At 51.5% G+C, this 23,977-nt stretch overlaps 1 protein-coding gene across 3 annotated transcripts in view; it reads left to right on the forward strand.

Moving 5' to 3' along the window:
* Positions 1-314: 314 nt before the first annotated feature.
* The window catches only part of lrp3 (low density lipoprotein receptor-related protein 3), a 67,667-nt gene continuing 44,004 nt past the window's right edge, over positions 315-23,977 (forward strand). For all 3 annotated transcript variants that reach the window (XM_072280028.1, XM_072280026.1, XM_072280027.1), the window contains exon 1: positions 315-567. In XM_072280028.1, coding sequence (XP_072136129.1) covers positions 473-567 — 95 coding nt within the window. In that variant the 5' untranslated portion in view covers positions 315-472. The remainder of the gene's footprint in view (positions 568-23,977) is intronic.

The following is a 23,977-nucleotide window of genomic DNA, read 5'->3' on the forward strand; positions in this document are numbered from 1 at the left end:
TGGATTTAACTGCGTGAGCCTCTCTACAAGGAATGGAGAGGTTCTCCCACTTGTTTCACCCTCCTCCCCTTTCGGAGGGTTATTGGGGAGGGGAGGTAAATGCTGGTCCTGGCAGTCAAGTTCAGGGCCATTTAAAGTGACTGTAAAAAAGATGGCGACTTTCTATTTGGCTTTAGTAAATCGCAGCAAACGCCGGTTGACGATCAGGTGACGGGTTACATCACGCAGCCGGCAGCATGAAAGCGCATTTGAGCTGAGGGGGCTAATTGCACAGGCTGTCGGCTGCAAACTGCAGTGCGCATGTGCCCACGGCGCAGTGTGCCGGCTGTACGCAGGCGCGGCGCGCTGCTGTGGGAGAGCTGGGTAGCGGGGTTGGGATTGGACTGTGAGGGAGACGGGCCGGGGTCGTGCTGAGCCCTGCGATGGAGCGGGGCGAGTCCGGGGCCGCGGTATACTACCCGGCTGACACAATATGCACCGCAACCCGCATGTGACACGGCGGCCAACAAGAAATGGCGGCAGAACGGCGGCCAACGCTCCTCGGCTTCGGCCTGCTCTTCGGCACCGGTGGGTAGGCGGCTCGGTGGCGACGGGGTGACCGGGTGCCGGGAGTCACCGGGGGAGGCAGAGTCGATGTAGGCATCGGAGTAGTGGGGACCCGAGGGTAAAGTCGGGGTATGCTGGTTTGGGCGAGGGACGAGGATCCAAGCAGGGGGAACCCCGCCAACGGGGACTATTCCCGGAACAGGAGACGGGGAAAGAGAGGCTGTCCCGGGACAAAGGAGGCACCGAGGGCGGGGATGGTGTGATGGAGGGCCTGGGGCACGGGAGGAAAGCTCGGTGTTGTACAGTGACAGACCCGTCCCCACCGGTACCGTACCCTGGTGTTGTACAGTGACAGACCCATCCCCACCGGTACCGTACCCCGGTGTTGTACAGTGACAGACCCGTCCCCACCGGTACTATACCCCGATGTTGTACAGTGACAGACCCGTCCCCACCGGTACCGTACCCCGGTGTTGTACAGTGACAGACCCGTCCCCACCGGTACCGTACCCCGGTGTTGTACAGTGACAGACCCATCCCCACCGGTACTATACCCTGGTGTTGTACAGTGACAGACCCATCCCCACCGGTACCGTACCCCGGTGTTGTACAGTGACAGACCCGTCCCCACCGGTACTATACCCCGATGTTGTACAGTGACAGACCCGTCCCCACCGGTACCGTACCCCGGTGTTGTACAGTGACAGACCCATCCCCACCGGTACTATACCCTGGTGTTGTACAGTGACACACCCGTCCCCACCGGTACTATACCCCGGTGTTGTACAGTGACAGACCCGTCCCCACCGGTACCGTACCCCGGTGTTGTACAGTGACAGACCCATCCCCACCGGTACTATACCCCGGTGTTGTACAGTGACAGACCCGTCCCCACCGGTACCGTACCCCGGTGTTGTACAGTGACAGACCCGTCCCCACCGGTACCGTACCCCGCTGTTACACAGTGACAGACCCGTCCCCACCGGTACCGTACCCCGCTGTTACACAGTGACAGACCCGTCCCCACCGGTACCGTACCCCGGTGTCGTACGGTGACAGACCGGTCCCCACCGGTACCGTACCCCGCTGTTACACAGTGACAGACCCGTCCCCACCGGTACCGTACCCCGCTGTTACACAGTGACAGACCCGTCCCCACCGGTACCGTACCCCGGTGTCACACAGTGACAGACCCGTCCCCACCGGTACCGTACCCCGGTGTCACACAGTGACAGACCCGTCCCCACCGGTACCGTACCCCGGTGTTGTACAGTGACAGACCCGTCCCCACCGGTACTATACCCCGGTGTTGTACAGTGACAGACCCATCCCCACCGGTACCGTACCCCGGTGTTGTACAGTGACAGACCCGTCCCCACCGGTACTATACCCCGGTATTACACAGTGACAGACCCGTCCCCACCGGTACTATACCCCGGTGTTGTACAGTGACAGACCCATCCCCACCGGTACCGTACCCCGGTGTTGTACAGTGACAGACCCATCCCCACCGGTACCGTACCCCGGTGTTGTACAGTGACAGACCCGTCCCCACCGGTACTATACCCCGGTGTTGTACAGTGACAGACCCGTCCCCACCGGTACTATACCCCGGTGTTGTACAGTGACAGACCCGTCCCCACCGGTACTATACCCCGGTGTTGTACAGTGACAGACCCGTCCCCACCGGTACCGTACCCCGCTGTTACACAGTGACAGACCCGTCCCCACCGGTACCGTACCCCGGTGTCACACAGTGACAGACCCGTCCCCACCGGTACTGTACCCCGGTGTTACACAGTGACAGACCCGTCCCCACCGGTACTATACCCCGGTATTACACAGCCACACACCCGTCCCCACCGGTACCGTACCCCGGTGTTGTACAGTGACAGACCCATCCCCACCGGTACCGTACCCCGGTGTTGTACAGTGACAGACCCGTCCCCACCGGTACCGTACCCCGGTGTTGTACAGTGACAGACCCGTCCCCACCGGTACTATACCCCGGTGTTGTACAGTGACAGACCCGTCCCCACCGGTACCGTACCCCGGTGTTGTACAGTGACAGACCCGTCCCCACCGGTACCGTACCCCGGTGTTGTACAGTGACAGACCCATCCCCACCGGTACCGTACCCCGGTGTCACACAGTGACAGACCGGTCCCCACCGGTACCGTACCCCGGTATTACACAGCCACACACCCGTCCCCACCGGTACCGTACCCCGGTGTAATACGGTGACAGATCCGTCCCCACCGGTACCGTACCCCGCTGTTACACAGTGACAGACCCGTCCCCACCGGTACTATACCCCGGTATTACACAGCCACACACCCGTCCCCACCGGTACCGTACCCCGGTGTTGTACAGTGACAGACCCATCCCCACCGGTAACGTACCCCGGTGTTGTACAGTGACAGACCCGTCCCCACCGGTACTATACCCCGGTGTTGTACAGTGACAGACCCGTCCCCACCGGTACCGTACCCCGGTGTTGTACAGTGACAGACCCGTCCCCACCGGTACCGTACCCCGGTGTTGTACAGTGACAGACCCGTCCCCACCGGTACTATACCCCGGTGTTACACAGTGACAGACCCGTCCCCACCGGTACCGTACCCCGGTGTTGTGACAGACCCGTCCCCACCGGTACCGTACGCCGGTGTTACACAGTGACAGACCCGTCCCCACCGGTACCGTACCCCGGTGTTACACAGTGACAGACCCGTCCCCACCAGTACTATACCCCGGTGTCACACAGTGACAGACCCGTCCCCACCGGTACCGTACCCCGGTGTTACACAGTGACAGACCCGTCCCCACCGGTACCGTACCCCGGTGTTGTACAGTGACAGACCCGTCCCCACCGGTACCGTACCCCGGTGTTGTACAGTGACAGACCCGTCCCCACCGGTACCGTACCCCGGTGTTGTACAGTGACAGACCGGTCCCCACCGGTACCGTACCCCGGTGTTACACAGTGACAGACCCGTCCCCACCGGTACCGTACCCCGGTGTTGTACAGTGACAGACCCGTCCCCACCGGTACCGTACCCTGGTGTTACACAGTGACAGACCCGTCCCCACCGGTACTATACCCCGGTGTTGTACAGTGACAGACCGGTCCCCACCGGTACCGTACCCCGGTGTTGTGACAGACCCGTCCCCACCGGTACTATACCCCGGTGTTACACAGTGACAGACCCGTCCCCACCGGTACTATACCCCGGTGTTGTACAGTGACAGACCGGTCCCCACCGGTACCGTACCCCGGTGTTGTACAGTGACAGACCCGTCCCCACCGGTACCGTACCCCGGTGTTGTACAGTGACAGACCGGTCCCCACCGGTACCGTACCCCGGTGTTACACAGTGACAGACCCGTCCCCACCGGTACCGTACCCCGGTGTTGTACAGTGACAGACCCGTCCCCACCGGTACCGTACCCTGGTGTTACACAGTGACAGACCCGTCCCCACCGGTACTGTACCCCGGTGTTACACAGTGACAGACCCGTCCCCACCGGTACTATACCCCGGTGTTACACAGTGACAGACCCGTCCCCACCAGTACTATACCCCGGTGTTGTACAGTGACAGACCCGTCCCCACCGGTACCGTACCCCGGTGTTACACAGTGACAGACCCGTCCCCACCGGTACCGTACCCCGGTGTTGTACAGTGACAGACCCGTCCCCACCGGTGTTATACCCCGGTGTTACACAGTGACAGACCCGTCCCCACCGGTACTATACCCCGGTGTTGTACAGTGACAGACCGGTCCCCACCGGTACCGTACCCCGGTGTTGTACAGTGACAGACCCGTCCCCACCGGTACCGTACCCCGGTGTTGTACAGTGACAGACCCGTCTCCACCGGTACCGTACCCCGGTGTTGTACAGTGACAGACCCGTCCCCACCGGTACCGTACCCCGGTGTTGTACAGTGACAGACCCGTCCCCACCGGTACCGTACCCCAGTGTTGTACAGTGACAGACCCGTCCCCACCGGTACCGTACCCCGGTGTTGTGACAGACCCGTCCCCACCAGTACTATACCCCGGTGTTACACAGTGACAGACCCGTCCTCACCAGTACTATACCCCGGTGTTACACAGTGACAGACCGGTCCCCACCGGTACTATACCCTGGTGTTGTACAGTGACAGACCCGTCCCCACCGGTACCGTACCCCGGTGTTGTACAGTGACAGACCCGTCCCCACCGGTACTATACCCCGGTGTCACACAGTGACAGACCCGTCCCCACCGGTACCGTACCCCGGTGTCACACAGTGACAGACCCGTCCCCACCGGTACCGTACCCCGGTGTCACACAGTGACAGACCCGTCCCCACCGGTACCGTACCCCGGTGTCACACAGTGACAGACCCGTCCCCACCGGTACCGTACCCCGGTGTCACACAGTGACAGACCCGTCCCCACCGGTACCGTACCCCGGTGTTACACAGTGACAGACCCGTCCCCACCGGTACTATACCCCGGTGTTGTACAGTGACAGACCGGTCCCCACCGGTACTATGCCCTGGTGTTGTACAGTGACAGACCCGTCCCCACCGGTACCCCCCTCTACCCCAGTGTTGTACAGTGACAGACCCGTCCCCACCGGTACCATATCCCGGTGTAATATGGTGACAGATCTGTCCCCACCGGTACCGTACCCCGGTGTTACACAGTGACAGACCCGTCCCCACCGGTACTATACCCCGGTGTTACACAGTGACAGACCCATCCCCACCGGTACCGTACCCCGGTGTTGTACAGTGACAGACCCGTCCCCACCGGTACCGTACCCCGGTGTCACACAGTGACAGACCCGTCCCCACCGGTACCGTACCCCGGTGTTACACAGTGACAGACCCGTCCCCACCGGTACTATACCCCGGTGTTGTACAGTGACAGACCGGTCCCCACCGGTACTATGCCCTGGTGTTGTACAGTGACAGACCCGTCCCCACCGGTACCCCCCTCTACCCCAGTGTTGTACAGTGACAGACCCGTCCCCACCGGTACCATATCCCGGTGTAATATGGTGACAGATCTGTCCCCACCGGTACCGTACCCCGGTGTTACACAGTGACAGACCCGTCCCCACCGGTACTATACCCCGGTGTTACACAGTGACAGACCCATCCCCACCGGTACCGTACCCCGGTGTTGTACAGTGACAGACCCGTCCCCACCGGTACCGTACCCTGGTGTTACACAGTGACAGACCCGTCCCCACCGGTACCCCCCTCTACCCCGGTGTTGTACAGTGACAGACCCGTCCCCACCGGTACCGTACCCTGGTGTTACACAGTGACAGACCCGTCCCCACCGGTACCGTACCCCGGTGTCGTACGTTGACAGACCCGTCCCCACCGGTACCGTACCCCGGTGTAATACGGTGACAGATCCGTCCCCACTGGTACCGTACCCCGGTGTTACACAGTGACAGATCCGTCCCCACCGGTACCGTACCCCGGTGTCGTACGGTGACAGACCGGTCCCCACCGGTACCGTACCCCGGTGTTACACGGTGACAGACCCGTCCCCACCGGTACCGTACCCCGGTGTTGTGACAGACCCGTCCCCACCGGTACCGTACGCCGGTGTTACACAGTGACAGACCCGTCCCCACCGGTACCGTACCCCGGTGTTACACAGTGACAGACCCGTCCCCACCAGTACTATACCCCGGTGTCACACAGTGACAGACCCGTCCCCACCGGTACCGTACCCCGGTGTTACACAGTGACAGACCCGTCCCCACCGGTACCGTACCCCGGTGTTGTACAGTGACAGACCCGTCCCCACCGGTACCGTACCCCGGTGTTGTACAGTGACAGACCGGTCCCCACCGGTACCGTACCCCGGTGTTACACAGTGACAGACCGGTCCCCACCGGTACCGTACCCCGGTGTTGTACAGTGACAGACCCGTCCCCACCGGTACCGTACCCCGGTGTTGTACAGTGACAGACCGGTCCCCACCGGTACCGTACCCCGGTGTTACACAGTGACAGACCCGTCCCCACCGGTACCGTACCCCGGTGTTGTACAGTGACAGACCCGTCCCCACCGGTACCGTACCCTGGTGTTACACAGTGACAGACCCGTCCCCACCGGTACTATACCCCGGTGTTACACAGTGACAGACCCGTCCCCACCAGTACTATACCCCGGTGTTGTACAGTGACAGACCCGTCCCCACCGGTACCGTACCCCGGTGTTACACAGTGACAGACCCGTCCCCACCGGTACCGTACCCCGGTGTTGTACAGTGACAGACCCGTCCCCACCGGTGTTATACCCCGGTGTTACACAGTGACAGACCCGTCCCCACCGGTACTATACCCCGGTGTTGTACAGTGACAGACCGGTCCCCACCGGTACCGTACCCCGGTGTTGTACAGTGACAGACCCGTCCCCACCGGTACCGTACCCCGGTGTTGTACAGTGACAGACCCGTCCCCACCGGTACCGTACCCCGGTGTTGTACAGTGACAGACCCGTCCCCACCGGTACCGTACCCCGGTGTTGTACAGTGACAGACCCGTCCCCACCGGTACCGTACCCCGGTGTTGTGACAGACCCGTCCCCACCAGTACTATACCCCGGTGTTACACAGTGACAGACCCGTCCTCACCAGTACTATACCCCGGTGTTACACAGTGACAGACCGGTCCCCACCGGTACTATACCCCGGTGTTGTACAGTGACAGACCCATCCCCACCGGTACCGTACCCCGGTGTTGTACAGTGACAGACCCGTCCCCACCGGTACCGTACCCCGGTGTCACACAGTGACAGACCCGTCCCCACCGGTACCGTACCCCGGTGTCACACAGTGACAGACCCGTCCCCACCGGTACCGTACCCCGGTGTCACACAGTGACAGACCCGTCCCCACCGGTACCGTACCCCGGTGTCGTACAGTGACAGACCCGTCCCCACCGGTACCGTACCCCGGTGTCGTACAGTGACAGACCCGTCCCCACCGGTACCGTACCCCGGTGTCGTACAGTGACAGACCCGTCCCCACCGGTACCCCCCTCTACCCCAGTGTTGTACAGTGACAGACCCGTCCCCACCGGTACCATATCCCGGTGTAATATGGTGACAGATCTGTCCCCACCGGTACCGTACCCCGGTGTTACACAGTGACAGACCCGTCCCCACCGGTACTATACCCCGGTGTTACACAGTGACAGATCCGTCCCCACCGGTACCGTACCCCGGTGTCGTACGGTGACAGACCGGTCCCCACCGGTACCGTACCCCGGTGTTACACGGTGACAGACCCGTCCCCACCGGTACCGTACCCCGGTGTTACACAGTGACAGACCCGTCCCCACCGGTACCGTACCCCGGTGTTACACAGTGACAGACCCGTCCCCACCGGTACCGTACCCTGGTGTTGTACAGTGACAGACCCGTCCCCACCGGCACCGTACCCTGGTGTTGTACCGTGACAGACCCGTCCCCACCGGTACTATACCCCGGTGTTACACAGTGACAGACCCGTCCCCACCGGTACCGTACCCTGGTGTTGTACAGTGACAGACCCGTCCCCACTGGCACCGTACCCTGGTGTTGTACCATGACAGACCCGTCCCCACCGGTACTATACCCCGGTGTTACACAGTGACAGACCCGTCCCCACCAGTACCGTACCCCGGTGTAATACGGTGACAGATCCGTCCCCACCGGTACCGTACCCCGGTGTCGTACGGTGACAGACCCGTCCCCACCAGTACCCCCTCTACCCCGGTGTTGTACAGTGACAGACCCGTCCCCACCGGTACCGTACCCTGGTGTTACACAGTGACAGACCCGTCCCCACTGGTACCGTACCCCGGTGTCGTACGGTGACAGACCCGTCCCCACCGGTACCCCCTCTACCCCGGTGTTGTACAGTGACAGACCCGTCCCCACCGGTACCGTACCCTGGTGTTTTACAGTGACCATTTGAAATAGCCATTTGACCCATCGAGTCTCCTCCACCATTAAATCACTGCTGATCCTTTATTTTTTCCCGTCCTCAGTCCCAGTCCCACTCCCAGGCCTTCTCCCTGTTACATAGTAAAGGCATCCGTTAGTCTTGCGAGACCATGGATCTGCGCCTGGAAAGTTTTCACTCTCCAGGGCGTGGGCCTGGGCAAGGTTGTATGGAAGACCAGCAGCTGCCCATGCTGCAAGTCTCCTCTCTCCATGACACAGATGTTGTCCAAGAGAAAGGCATTAGGACCCATACAGCTTGATACCTGTGTCGTCGCAGAGCAATGTGTGATTAAGTGCCTTGCTCAAGGACACAACACGTTTCTTCGGCTGTGGCTCGAACTCACGACCTTCAGGTAGCTAGTCCAATGCCTTAACCACTTGGCCATGTGCCCACATAGAAACGTAGAAAACCTACAGTACAATACAGGCCCTTCAGCCCACAATGCTGTGCTGAACATGTACGTACTTCAGAAATAACCCTCTAGTTTTCTAAGCTCCATGTACCTATCCAGGAGTCTCTTAAAAGACCCTATGGTATCTGCCTCCACCACAGTTACCAGCAGCCCATTCCACGCACTCACCAGTTTCTGCATAAAAAAACTTACCCCTGATATCTCCTCAAAGTTGCTGGTGAACGCAGCAGGCCAGGCAGCATCTCTAGGAAGAGGTACAGTCAATGTTTTGGGCCGAGACCCTTTGTCAGGACTAATTGAAGGAAGAGTTAGTAAGAGATTTGAAAGTGGGAGGGGGAGGGGGAGATCCAATATGATAGGAGAAGACAGGAGGGGGAGGGATGGAGCCAAGAGCTGGACAGGTGATTGGCAAAGGGGATACGAGAGGATCATGGGACAGGAGGTTCGGGGAGAAAGACTGGGGGGGGGGAACCAGAGGATGGGCAAGGGGTATAGTCAGAGGGAGAAAAAGGAGAGTGAGAGAAAGAATGTGTGTATAAAAATAAATAACCAATGGGGTACGAGGGGGAGGTGGGGCATTGTTCATGCCATCAGGTTGGAGGCTACCCAGACGGAATATAAGATGTTGTTCCTCCAACCTGAGTGTGGCTTCATCTTTAGAGTAGAGGAGGCCATGGATAGACATGTCAGAATGGGAATGGGATGTGGAATTAAAATGTGTGGCTACTGGGAGATCCTGCTTTCTCTGGCGGATAGAGCGTAGGTGTTCAGTAAAGCGGTCTCCCAGTCTGCGTCGGGTCTCGCCAATTAGAAGGCCACATCAGGAGCACCGGACGCAGTATATCACCCCAGCCGACTCACAGGTGAAATGTTGCCTCACCTTTCGTAAGCTTTTCTTTTCTTCTCTTCTTGACTAGATTTTCAACAGCCTTTGTACACCACGGTTCCTGTACCCTACCATCCTTTCCCTGTCTCATTGGAACATACCTGTGCAGAACGCCACGGAAATATCCCCTGAACATTTGCCACATTTCTGTCGTACATTTCCCTGAGAGCATCTGTTTGCAATTTATGCTTCCAAGTTCCTGCTGGATAGCTTCATATTTCCCCTTACTGCAATTAAACACTTTCCTAACTTGTCTATTCCTATCCCTCTCCAATGCTATGGTAAAGGAGATAGAATTGTGATCACTATCTCCAAAATGCTCTCCCACTGAGAGATCTGACACCTGACCAGGTTCATTTCCCAATACCAGATCAAGTACAGCCTCTCCTCTTGGAGGCTTATCTACATATTGTGTAAGGAAACCTTCCTGAACACACCTAACAAACTCCACCCCATCTAAACCCCTTGCTCTAGGAAGATGACAATCAATATTGGGGAAATTAAAATCTCCCACCACGACAACCCTGTTATTATTACTGCTTTCCAGAATCAGTCTCCCTCTCTGCTCCTTGATGTCTCTGTTACTATTGGGTGGCCTATAAAAAAACACCCATTAGAGTTATTGACCCCTTCCTGTTTCTAAATTCCACCCACAGAGACTCAGTAGACAATCCCTCAATGACGTCCACCTTTTCTGCAGCCATGACACTATCTCTGATCAGCAGTGCCATGCCCTCTCCTCTTTTGCCTCCCTCCCTGTCCTTTCTGAAACATCTGAAGCCTGGCGCTCTTAAGTAACCATTCCTGCCTCTGCACATCTAAGTCCCTCTAATGGCCACAACATCATAGTTCCAAGTATTGATCCACGCTCTAAACTCATCCGCTTTGTTCGTGAGGCTTCTTGTATTAAAATAGACACATCTCAAACCATCGATCTGAGCGCATCCCTTCTCTATTACCTGCCCATCCTCCCTTTCGCAGTATCTCCAAGCTTTCTCTGTCTGTGAGCCAACAGCCCCTTCCTCTGTCTCCTTTGATGCTGTGGCCAAACGAGAATGTATCAATCTCCATCTTAAATGTACCCAACAACCTGGCCTCCACAGCTGCCTATGGTAACAAATTCCATAAATTCACCACCAACTGGCTAAAGAAATTTCTCTGCATATCTGTTTTGAATGGACACCCCTGTATCTTGAGGCTGTGTCCTCTTGTCCTAGACTCTCCCACCATGGGAAACATCCTTTCCACATTTGCTCTGTCTCGGTCTTTCAACATTCAAAAGGTTTCAATGAGATCCCTCCTCATTCTTCTAAATTCCAGCAAGTACAGGACCAGAGCCATCAGATGCTCAACGTATGATAACCCTTTCATTCCCAGAATCATCCTTGTGAACCTCCTCTGAACCCTCTCCAATGCCAGCGCATCTTTTCTTTGATGAGGAGCCTAAAACTGTTCACAATACTCAAGGTGAGGCCTCACCAGTGCCTTATAAAGCCTCAGCATCACATCCCTGCTCTTGTATTCTAGATCTCTTGAAAGGAATGCTAACATTGCATTTGCCTTCCTCACCATCGACTCAACCTACAACCTTCAGAGTGATCTGCACAATGATTCCCAAGTCCCTTTGCATCTCAGAATTTTGGATTTTCTCCCTGTTTAGAAAGAACTCTGCACATTTATTTCTACTACCAAAGTGCAAGAACATGCAGTTTCCAACATTGTATTTAATTTGCCATTTTCGTGCCCATTCTCCTAATCTGTCTCAGTCCTTCTGTCCCCTACCTGTTTCCTCAGCACCACCTGCCTCTTCACTAGTCTTTGTATCATCTGCAAAATTGTCAACAAAGCCATCTATTCCATCATTTAAATCATTACTATATAGTATAAAAAGAACTGGTCCCAACACCGACCCTGCGGAACACCACTACTCACTGGCAGCCAACCAGAAAAGGATCCTCGCTGCCTCCTATTAGTCAGCCAATACACTAACCCTGCCAGTAACTTTCCTATAATGCTATAGGCTCATAACTTGGTTAGCAGCCTCATGTGTGGCACCTTGTCAAAGGTCTTCTGAAAGTCTAAATATACAACATCCACCACATCCCCTTTATTGATCCTACTTGTAATCTCTTAAGAATTCCAGCAGGTTTGGTGGGCAAGATTTTCCCTTAAGAAAAGCATTCTATAGTCCAATCTTGTCCACTTCTCCCTATAACTCAGGCTACCTTGTCCTGGCAACATCCCAGTAACTCTCTTTTGAACTCTTTCCAGTTTAACTGTGTCTTTTTCTAGATCAGGGTGACCAAAACTGTACATAATACTCCAGACTGCAGCTTCACCGGTGACTTGTACATCTGCACAATAATATCTCAGCTCCTGACTGATGAAGACCAGAGTGCTAAATCCCTTTTTTCTCCCCTCTGTCCATCTGTGACATTGCTTTCAGCAAACTTTGTACTTGTACTCCTAATTCTTCCCCCCACCCGTGTGCCTGACCCTTCATAGTGTGAGTCGTGTGCTACTTTCCAAGCTGCATCATCTTGCACTTATTGGTATTGAAATCCTTTTACCACTCCTTGGTCACTTCCCTAGAGTCACCACTGCAGAAACAGGCCCTTCAGCCCATCTAGTCTGTGCCAAACTGTTATTTTGCCTAGTTCCATCAACCTGCACCTGGATTATTTCCCTTCATACCCTTCCCATCCATATACCTGTCCAAATTTCTCTTAATTGTTGCGATTGAACCCATATTCATTACTTTCGCTGGAAGCTTGTCCAACCTCTGAGTGAAGAAGTTCCGTCTAAATATTTCACCTTTCACCTTTCACCCTTAACCTTAAATCAAATCAAGTTTAATAATCATTCAAACTGTAAGTAGAACGAGTCAGCATTCCTCTGGGATGAAGGTGCAAAACACTCCAAATAGCAAGCAAACAGTCAAAGATAGCAAGTAACTTAATTCAAAATATTGAGCAAATAGCATATTCACTCAAGGAAAGAAACCATGTATAGTCCAAGACCCTGGGCAACAATGTCCAGCGATCGATGGTGCAGGCTCCTGGCACTGCAATCCAGCCTGCCATTCCACCGCTCGAACACAGGAGGGCAGCACCAACGGGCACAGCCAGGCCCCAGCTCACTTCCATGCTGTAACACTTCTGCATCTCTCATCTGGTCTGCCCCAGCAGGCAACCCTGAGGCTTGAGACTTAGTTCTTGCTACACCTGTGCTACACAGCTCTCATATTGACTGTCCCTCCACCAGGCAAGGGTAACAGGCCTGTCACAACTTACATTATCACTGTCCAACAGAGTCTTGCAATTGCAAGTGAAATGTCTGAGACAATCTCCATGGTTATATGGCACTGACTCCGATGCTTCCGAGTGGTGGGCAGCAACGTGATCTGCAGTGGGGTCAGATCCTCCGATACCCTGACGGGCTCCTTCGACACCTCGGCTGGCTCCGCTGCCAACACCAGTCTAGCTGCTCCCTGATGGTCTAACCCTGCAGTGTCTTATGTTCTTGCACTGCAGTTGTCTTTGGATCATAAAAAGGGAAAAAGCTCCCTAGAAGCCGCTGCGTTCACACATGCCACCATCTTATGACCTCTTATTTCCAATCTCACCCAACCTCAGTGGAATCACTCTGCTCGCATTTATCCTATCTATACCCCTCCTAATTCTCTGATGCTCCAGGGAGTCAAGTCTTAACCTGTTCAATCTTTCCCTATAACTTCTGCAGCAGCAGTGTCGTTGTAAATTTTGCTGCATTGTTTCAATCTTATTGATATCTTTCTGGTACGTAGATGACCAGAACTGCATACGATACTCCAGATTTGGTTTCATCACATCTTTCAACATAACATCTGAACTCCTGTACTCAATACTCTGATTTATGAAGGCCATGTGTCAAAAGCTTTGTCTATCCCTCCCCCTCCTGTCTTCTCCTATCATTTTGGATCCCCCCCTCCCCCTCCCACTTTCAAATCTCTTACTCTCTTCTTTCAGTTAGTCCTGACGAAGGGTCTCAGCCCGAAATGTCGACTGTACTTCTTCCTGCAGATGCTGTACTGTACTTCCTATAAATGCTGTACTGTACTTCTTCTTAGAGATGCTGCCTGGCCTGCTGCGTTCCACCTCTCACTTGACATTCGTTTATCTCCCTTCAGGCAGACCCACCCAATCGATTTCTGCTAGATCCCTGTCTAATTCCCCCAAAATTAGCCCTTTTAGTTACTTGCCCTGCCTCATTCCCTGAGGAGGTCCATACTGCATCCTGCCGAGTAGGGCCCTCTGCATATGATATGGAAACTTTCCTGGACATATTCCGCAAATTCCACCCCCTGCAGGCCTTTAACAATCAGGGTGGCTCTGTCAGGGCCAGAAAATTAAAATCTCCCACTAATATCATTATTAGAGCCATGAGCAATTTCTCTACACACTTGCTCCTCAAGTCCCCACTGACTATTGGGGGAGGGTGGGAAGAAGGACTATAATACTATAATACATACTTGAGTGACTCTTCCCTTTTTTCTAAATTCTACTCATATAGCCTCACTGGACGGTTCCCCCCCCCCCCACCATCCCGCCAAGGGCGTCATCTCTCATGCCGATTAACAAAGAGGCCACACCCCTGTTTGCTTTATTGTACCTTTGTCATGCCTGTAGCATCTGTATTCTGGAATATTCGGCTGCCAGTCCTGCCCTTCTCTCAGCTATGTTTCTGTTAGCAAGAACCTTGTCGCTGTTGGACAAAGGAAAGGGCTGTACAGAGGGGTTGGGCAGGAACAGTTCGATCTGTCCGATGTTGTAGGATTACTGAGAGCTGAGTTTACATGGCAACGGAGAGACTATAACCAGTTGCTTAACCCAGTGCCTGGCATGTCCTGCAATGAAAGTTCAAAGTCAATTTACTATCAAAGTGTTTATACCAGAGTCAGGTTTAATATCACTGGCATGTATTTAATAATAAAAACTAAATTAGTAGTATATATATTAGAAGTTAAATGAGTAGTACAAAAGTACATAAGTAGTACTGGGTGTTGGGGTCCTCAATCATGGAGTCCCTTTTTTTGAGGCATCACTCCTTGAAGATGTCCTGGATGCCCATGACTAAGTTCACAACTCTGTGCAGCTTACTTTGATTCTGTGCAGCCACCCCTACCCACCATACCAGTCGGTGATGCAGCCAGGTAGAATACTTCCCATGGTACATTGGTAGAAATTCACGAGTGTCTTTGGTGACATACCTAATCTCCTCAAACTCCTCATGAAACATAGCTGCTGTTGTACCTACTTTGTTGAACAGCTGCATCAATATATTGGATAGAACCTAAGAGATGTTGACACCCAGGAACTTGAAATTGCTCTCCCTTCCCTCCTCCAGTCCCTCTGATGATTGGTGCCTGATCCCTTGTTTTACCAATCCTTAGGTCTTAAGGTCTTACTGACGTTGAGTTTTTTTTTTGCAGGCGTTTACAGAAAAAAAGGACAATAGAATTTTACAAAAAACTGTACAAAACAAAGACAGAAACACAAATATGTAAAAGAGAACAAACTGCAAATAAAAAACACAGAGAACATGAGTTGTAGCGTAATTGAAAGTCAATCTATAGGTTGTGAAGTCAGTTCAGTGTTGAGTTGAGTGAAGCTGTACACACTGGTTCAGGAGTCTAATTGATGTAGGGTAATAACTGTTGACCTGAGACTCCTGCACCTCCTTCCCAATGGTAGTAGCGAGAAAAGAGTACAATCTGGATGGTGGGGTCTCTAATTATGGGTGCTGGTTTCTCTAAGCAGCACTCGTAAATGTACTCAATATGACAGGAGTAGATGCAATCATGACACTGAAGGGGTTTTTATACAGGCACATGAACAGACAGGGAATGGAGAGAGAGTCACCTTGTGTGGGCAGAGGGGATTAGAGATCAACTTGTGTGGGCAGACAGAATTAGAGATGCACCTTATGTGGGCAGACGGGATTAGAGATGAATGTTGTGTGGGCAGAGGGGATTAGAGGTGCACCTTGTGTGGGCAGAGGGGATTAGAGATGCACCTTGTGTGGGCAGATGGGATTAGAGATGCACCTTGTGTGGGCAGACGGGATGAGAGATGCATCTTGTGTGGGCAGACGGGATGAGAGATGCATCTTGTGTGGGCAGAGGGGATTAGAGATGCACCTTGTGTGGGCAGACGGGATTAGAGGTGCGCCTTGTGTGGGCAGACGGGATTAGAGATGCGCCTTGTGTGGGCAGACGGGATGAGAGATGCACCTTGTGTGGGCAGACGGGATGAGAGATGCACCTTGTGTGGGCAGACGGGATTAGAGGTGCGCCTTGTGTGGGCAGACGGGATTAGAGATGCGCCTTGTGTGGGCAGACGGGATGAGAGATGCACCTTGTGTGGGCAGACGGGATTAGTAAAGATTCTCATCATGGTCATTGTAGACATGATGAAGGATTTGTTCCAAGCCGAGTCCCGGGGCTGAGAAATTGGAGGTAACCAAGAGCCAGGATGGACTGTGTTATTCAGGGGACCAGAGCAGGTGAGAGAAGCCTGAAGTGGCCATGGAGCACTGCGTGGAGAGGAGTGGTGGAAGCGGTGAGACTGATGGAGAGAGGGCCTGTGCTTGGCACAACGGTGCTGCTGACCAAGATCCGGGAAAATCTGTAGATGCTGGAAATCCAAGTAACACACACACAATGCTGGAGGAACTCAGCAGGCCAAGCAGTATCCATGGAAAAGAGTACGGTTGACGTCTCAGATCTCGGCCCAAAATGTCGACTCAACTCTTTCTCAAGATATGGAGGGCATTGCTACCAAGGCAAAGCTCCCCATTTCCGAGGATTGTGGGTCAGTGCAGCTTGGAAAATCCAGAAGTGTGGGGATTCCCAGCTGCAGAAATCGGAGAGCAGCAGCACAGACAGTGTAGTTATCCCTGCTCCTTGAATCCCCAGCACTGTGAGCAACCCTTCCTTTCCCACTACCATCTGCCTCAGTGTGCATTGGAGTTCTCTGTGTCTGTCTTAGGCTCTCCAACACTCTCTGGTAGAATACGCTTGATCTCAAGTGGATTCGATGGTAGTCTGCACAAAATGTAATCAGATTCCTGAAGCAATATGGGATGGTGATGCTCTGGTCTGCTTTCCAAAGCAGAATTAAAGTGGTGATGTTTGGACTCGGCTTGGAACAAATCCTTCAAGGTTCAAGATAGTTTAAAGCCATTTCCTGTACAGTAATGTAGAGGAGAATGAAATAATTGTTAATCCAGATCAATAATCACCACACAAAAAAAAACCAAAATAAGATAAAGAGTAAAATAATAATTAAAAAAACACAATAAATATAAATATATAAGATAGCTTATACAGTATACATTGATTTCATGTCCATAAAGTGACTCTGGGCACAGTAGTGTCTGTACATAAAGTGACTGACAGGAAATGATAAGATAGTGCTGGTGGGGGGTGGGTTAGTGGATGGAGTGTTGATCAGCCTTACTGCTAAGGGACAGTACCTGTTTTTGAGTCTGCTGGTCCTGTTATGGATGCTACGTAGCCTCCTCGCTGATGGTAGAATGCCCTTCATATGGATAGGCTGGTGCCGGTGATGCGTTGAGCAGTTTTAACCACCCGTTGTAGAGTCTTCCTGTCTGTTGTCATGCAGTCTCCATGCCACGCAGTGATGTAGCTTGTTAGGATGCTCCCTACTGTGCATCTGTAAAGTGATGTGAGTTTAGATGTGCATAGTCCAGCTCTCTTCAGTCTCCTTAGAAAGGTGAGCTTTCTTCATAGTGTAGAATCATTGAGAGGTTGTGTGAGATGTGCACTTCCAGGAGTGGCATAGGTTTTCCAACAAGTCCCAGGGCTTCACTTAGTTGCTGGTGGGATGGGACCTCACCACCAGATTTCCACGTAAGGTCGGATCACTTGATGTCCTCAGTAACTGCACCAGGAATGAATGAGGCCATTGCTCGTCTTTCTCCAGGATTAGAAACATAGAAAACCTACGACACAATACAGGCCCTTTGGCCCACAAAGTTGTGCCGAACATGTCCCTACCTTAGAAGTTACGAGGCTTCCCCATAGCCCTCTATTTTTCTAAGCTCCATGTACCTATCCAAAAGTCTCTTGAAAGACCCTATCGTATCCACCTCCACCACCATTGCCGGCAGCCCATTCCATGCACTCACCACTCTCTGAGTAAAAAAAAACTTAACCCTGACATCTCCTCTGTACCTACTCCCCAGCACCTTAAACCTGTGTCCTCTTGTGGCAACCTTTTCAGCCCTGGGAAAAAGCCTCTGACTATCCACACGATCAATGCCTCTTATCATCTTATACACCTCTATCAGGTCACCTCTCATCCTCCGTCGCTCCAAGGAGAAAAGGCCAAGTTCACTCAACCTCTTCTCATAAGGCATGCTCCCCAATCCAGGCAACATCCTTGTAAATCTCCTCTGCACCCTTTGTCCAGGTGTCTGGCAGAAGATGCCAAGGTTCATTCTGGAGTGTGCTCCCAGGGATACACCTGCAATCTTCCCATGTGTATTTGAGGGCTACCCATACAGTGAGGCACACTGTCTGCTCTGCTCTGCTGACACTGACCAGTCTTCCAGAGCAGGGTGTTGTCTATACCAGGTGCTGCATGCCAGCATTCAGAGGCTCATCTACATCCCACACAAACTGGCCAGAACCTGTGTTGAACCCCATGAACTCTGGCTCACTGATGCTATCAATTGTTCCTCAACTTTCTCTGTTAGAATATAAGAATATAATATGAGGCTTTATAGGCATTGGTCAGACTGCACTTGGAGTATTGTGAACAGTTTTGCTTTATCTGAGAAAAGATGTGCTGGTATTGGGGGATGTTCATGAGAATGAGTCTGGGAATTAAAGGGTTAATGTATGAGGAGCATTTGATGGCTCTGGGCCTGTCCTCACTGGAGTTTAGAAGAATAAGGGAGGATCTTTTTGAAACATCAAATATTGAAAGGCCTGGAGAGAGTAGATGTGGAAAGGATATTTCCTATAACGGGAGAGTCAAGAACCAGAAGACAGTCTAAGAGGGATGTGCATTTAGAATGAGATGAGGAAGAATTTCTTTACCCAGTAGGTAGTGAATTTGTGGAATTAATTGCCACAGCTGGCTGTGGAGATAAAGTTATTGGGCATATTTAAAGCAGAGATTGGTAGATTTTTGATTAGTGAGGTTACAGGAAGAGGGCAAGGGAATGGGTTTGAGAGGGATAATAAATCAGCATGATGAAATAGAGCAGTCTTGATGGGCCAAATGGCCTCATTCTACTATGACATGGTCTTATGGTTCTAATGTTACTGAGGATGGCGATTCTCTGCCTGGTGGGGTGATAGCCCTGGGTCACTGAGGGGATTTGAGGGGGGGAGGGAAGTAACTCTGCTCGGCTGGGGAAGTGCAGGCTCCACTAGCTGCTTAGATAAGTACCTATTAATCTATTATGAATAAAGTGTAGTTTGTACAAAAAATTAAACTTAAGCCTTGTCATTGAGATCCAATTTCTAGGAGCATTTTAAAAACATTTAGTAAAAAATGTATAACATCTGAGGCTTAAAACTCAGCAGTGACATTTCCTTGGTCGCTCTGTGGAGGAGGGGTTGATGAATATTTTGTGTTTTCTCTCTCCTCCCCTCCCCAGTCTGATGTCACCTTGCAAGAGTTCTAGACATTCTTCTCCCCTACACTGGGCACACACTCCCTACTGCCCACTCACAAACCAATGGGCAGTTTAACCCATTCTGCTCTGTCATTTCATCATTGTTGCTTTATTATTGCTGTCATCCCCACTCCTGCCTTCTCTCCACAGCCTTTCATGTCCTGATTAATCAACATCTGTCTTAAATATACCCAGTGACTTGGCCTCCACAGCCATCTATGCCAATGAATTCCACAGATTCACCACTCTCTAGCTTAAGAAATTATTCCTCATCTGTGTTCGAAAGGAATATTCCTCTATTCTGAGGCTCTGCCCTCTGGTCCTAAACTCTTCCATTATGGGAAACATCATCTCCTCATCCACTCTAACTAGACCTTTCAATATTTGGTAGGTTTCAATGAGATCCCCCCTTATTCTTCTGAACTCCAGCAAATGTAGGCCCAGAGTTATACTGGTAGTAAGGAGGGGTGTATTAGTGATGATGATGATGTGGTGACACAGGACTGGACATGAAGATCAATCCCATTCTACTGCCTTCTCCCCATAACCTTTGACCCCCTTCCTAATCAAGAATCTATCAACCTTTGCTTTAAGTATATTCAATTACTTGGTCTCAACAGCCGTCTGTGGCAATGCCAACCTTTCAACCTCCTCTCCCGGGGGGGAAAGTCATTCACACAGAGAGAGAGATCCACATGATGGCGCTAGCAACCAATGGCGACATCCTGCAGGCAGTTGATAAAACTACTTTTAAATATACTTCGATTACTAAACTGTGTGTGGTTAGAGCCTGTAATTTACATTTTGATGATGAGTTTTGGGCTGAATGAGTGATCTGGCACTTTTGCTGTCTCTGGGGAATTTGGCAAGGTTGAGAGTGGAGTCTACAGCCTCATGGTGCAACATAAACCCATGATCGGCTCTGTTAACCCTCACCAGTTAAAGCATCGAGCAAGGTTGAAATCGAGGAGGATGAGAACGGAAGGCAAGTGGGTGTCCAGCACAGTCGTTCTGTGTTTGGTCTCCCTTTCCTTCTCGCTGTTACCAGAGGAAGGTGCAGGAGTCTTCTTCGTGCTGCAAGATTTCATCAACGCAGCTTGTGGCCGTGGACTCATCTTTGAGGACTATACGGTTTATGTTATATGTGCTTCTGGTTACTCTGTTTTGGTACTTGGTGTGATTTCATCGAGGCGCTTTGGCATGGACTGTAGTCAACAAATGATAGCGCAAAACTGAATTGAACTAAACTTCATTGCTAGACGATGTCAAGGGCTCTGTGGTTTGATATTTAATATGCTGTGTGTTATCATTCCTAGACAATGTCAAGGGCTCTGTGGTTTGATATTTAATATGCTTTGTGTTATCATTCCTAGACAATGTCAAGGGCTCTGTGGTTTGATATTTAATATGCTGTGTGTTATCATTCCTAGACCATTTCAAGGGCTCTGTGGTTTGATATTTAATATGCTGTGTGTTATCATTCCTAGACCATTTCAAGGGCTCTGTGGTTTGATATTTAATATGCTGTGTGTTATCATTCCTAGACCATTTCAAGGGCTCTGTGGTTTGATATTTAATATGCTGTGTGTTATTCGCTCACTTTTTGTTGTGTGATTTGTTTTTTTTTTGCACGATGGGTGTTTGATGTTTTCTTTGAACGGGTTCTGTGGTTTTCTTTGTTGCATGGCTGTCTGCAGGAAGATCAATCTCAGGGTTGTGTACCGTATACATAGTTTGATTATAAATGTACTTTGACTCTGAATCTCCGGTAGGTGTGTGGAACGAGCTACCAGAGAGAATGATTGAGGTTGGTACAGTGAGGAACTATCTGAACCAGCTCAGAGGGAACCGAGACAAAGCCAGGCAAGTGGGATGAGGTCAGGTACACACCTACTTGGCATGGGCAAGATGTGCTCAGTGTGTTGGAGTAGGTGAAGCTCTGAGTCTGCTGTCTGCATTGGAGACGGTCCAGTGGAGGTTCACGAGAATATCCCAGGAATGATTGGGTTATGTGGGAGGAGAGTTTGAATTATTTTATTTTTTATTTGTAGAGATACAACACAGGATAGGCTCTTTTGGCTCTTCTAGCTGTACCACCCAATAACCCCTGATTTAACCCTAGCCTAATCACGGGACAATTTACAATGACCAATTAACCTACCAACTGGTATGTCTTTGGACTGGTAGGAAATTGGAGCACCCGGAGGAAACCTACGTGGTCACAGGGAGAACATACAAACTTCTTACAGGCGTGGTGGGAATTGAACCCTGGTCATTGGTACTATTGTGCTACCAACTGTGGTACCATGCCATCCCAACCGATGGCTTTGGGCTTGTACTCACTGGAGCTTAGAAGAATGAGGGGGATCTAAAGACCTAAGTAGAGTGGATTTGCAGAGGATGTTCCCCATAGTCTAGGACCAGTGGACACAGCCTCAGAACAGAGGAATGTCCATTTAGAACAGAGTTGAGGGATTTCTTTAGCCGGGAGCTGTTCAGGAACAGCTTCTTCCCCCATGCCATCGATTCCTAAATGGACTTTGAAGCTTTGGACACTACCTCACTTTTTTTTTTAATATACAGTATTTCTGTTTTTGCACATTTTTAATAATCTATTCAATATGTGTAATTGATTTACTTCAAACAACAGGAATTCTGCAGATGCTGGAAATTCAAACAACACACATCAAAGTTGTTGGTGAACGCAGCAGACCAGGCAGCATCTCTAGGAAGAGGTGCAGTCGACGTTTCAGGCCGAGGCCCTTCGTCAGGACTAACTGAAGGAAGAGTGAGTAAGGGATTTGAAAGTTGGAGGGGGAGGGGGAGATCCAAAATGATAGGAGAAGACAGGAGGGGGAGGGATGGAGCCAAGAGCTGGACAGGTGATAGGCAAAAGGGATACGAGAGGATCATGGGACAGGAGGTCCGGGAAGAAAGACAGGGGGGGGGGGACCCAGAGGATGGGCAAGGGGTATATTCAGAGGGACAGAGGGAGAAAAAGGAGAGTGAGAGAAAGAATGTGTGCATAAAAATAAGTAACAGATGGGGTACGAGGGGGAGGTGGGGCATTAGTGGAAGTTAGAGAAGTCGATGTTCATGCCATCAGGTTGGAGGCTACCCAGACGGAATATAAGGTGTTGTTCCTCCAACCTGAGTGTGGCTTCATCTTTACAGTAGAGGAGGCCGTGGATCCTTCCAGGTGAGGGAACACTTCACCCGTGAGTTGGCTGGGGTGATATACTGCGTCCGGTGCTCCCGATGTGGCCTTTTATATATTGGCGAGACCCGACGCAGACTGGGAGACCGCTTTGCTGAACATCTACGCTCTGTCTGCCAGAGAAAGCAGGATCTCCCAGTGACCACACATTTTAATTCCACGTCCCATTCCCATTCTGACATGTCTATCCACGGCCTCCTCTACTCTAAAGATGAAGCCACACTCAGGTTGGAGGAACAACATCTTATATTCCGTCTGGGTAGCCTCCAACCTGATGGCATGAACATCGACTTCTCTAACTTCTGCTAATGCGCCACCTCCCCCTCATACCCCATCTGTTACTTATTTTTATACACACATTCTTTCTCTCACTCTCCTTTTTCTCCCTCTGTCCCTCTGAATATACCCCTTGCCCATCCTCTGGGTCCCGTCCCCCCCGTCTTTCTTCCCGGACCTCCTGTCCCATGATCCTCTCGTATCCCTTTTGCCAATCACCTGTCCAGCTCTTGGCTCCATCCCTCCCCCTCCTGTCTTCTCCTATCATTTTGGATCTCCCCCTCCCCCTCCCACTTTCAAATCCCTTACTCACTCTTCCTTTAGTTAGTCCTGACGAAGGGTCTCGGCCTGAAACGTCGACTGCACCTCTTCCTAGAGATGCTGCCTGGCCTGCTGCGTTCACCAGCAACTTTGATGTATGTTAATTGATTTACTTGTTTATTTATTATGTTTTTATTTTATTATTATTTTTTCTCCCTCTGCTAGATTATGTATTGCATTGAACTGCTGCTGCTAAGTTAACAAATTTCACATCACATGCCGGTGATAATAAATCTGATTCTGATTCTGAATCTGTAGTATTCATTGCTACAGGCACCTGTTTAAACATACTTTTGGGTATATTTAAAGCAGACATTGATAGGTTCTTGATTAGTCAGGGAGGGTGTCAAAGGTTACATGGAGAAGGCAGGAGAATGGGGTTGAGGAATAATAAATCAGACATGATGGAATGGCAGAGCAGACTCAATGGGCCAAATGGCCTAATTCTCCTCCTATGTCTTATCATCGTCTTCGCAAGAAGCCTGTGACCAGAGTACTGAATGCTGATGTTGGGGTTGGAGGGACAAGCTGTGCTTGTGTCTTCAACACTGTGGCTGTTTGTAGCTGCATCAGGTTGTAAGTACTTAGAATTCTGCCTGGTGCTTCCTGCGAGTGACAATGTGT

This window comes from Mobula birostris, chromosome 15 (assembly GCF_030028105.1).
Source record: "Mobula birostris isolate sMobBir1 chromosome 15, sMobBir1.hap1, whole genome shotgun sequence".
Lineage (NCBI taxonomy): Eukaryota > Metazoa > Chordata > Chondrichthyes > Myliobatiformes > Myliobatidae > Mobula > Mobula birostris.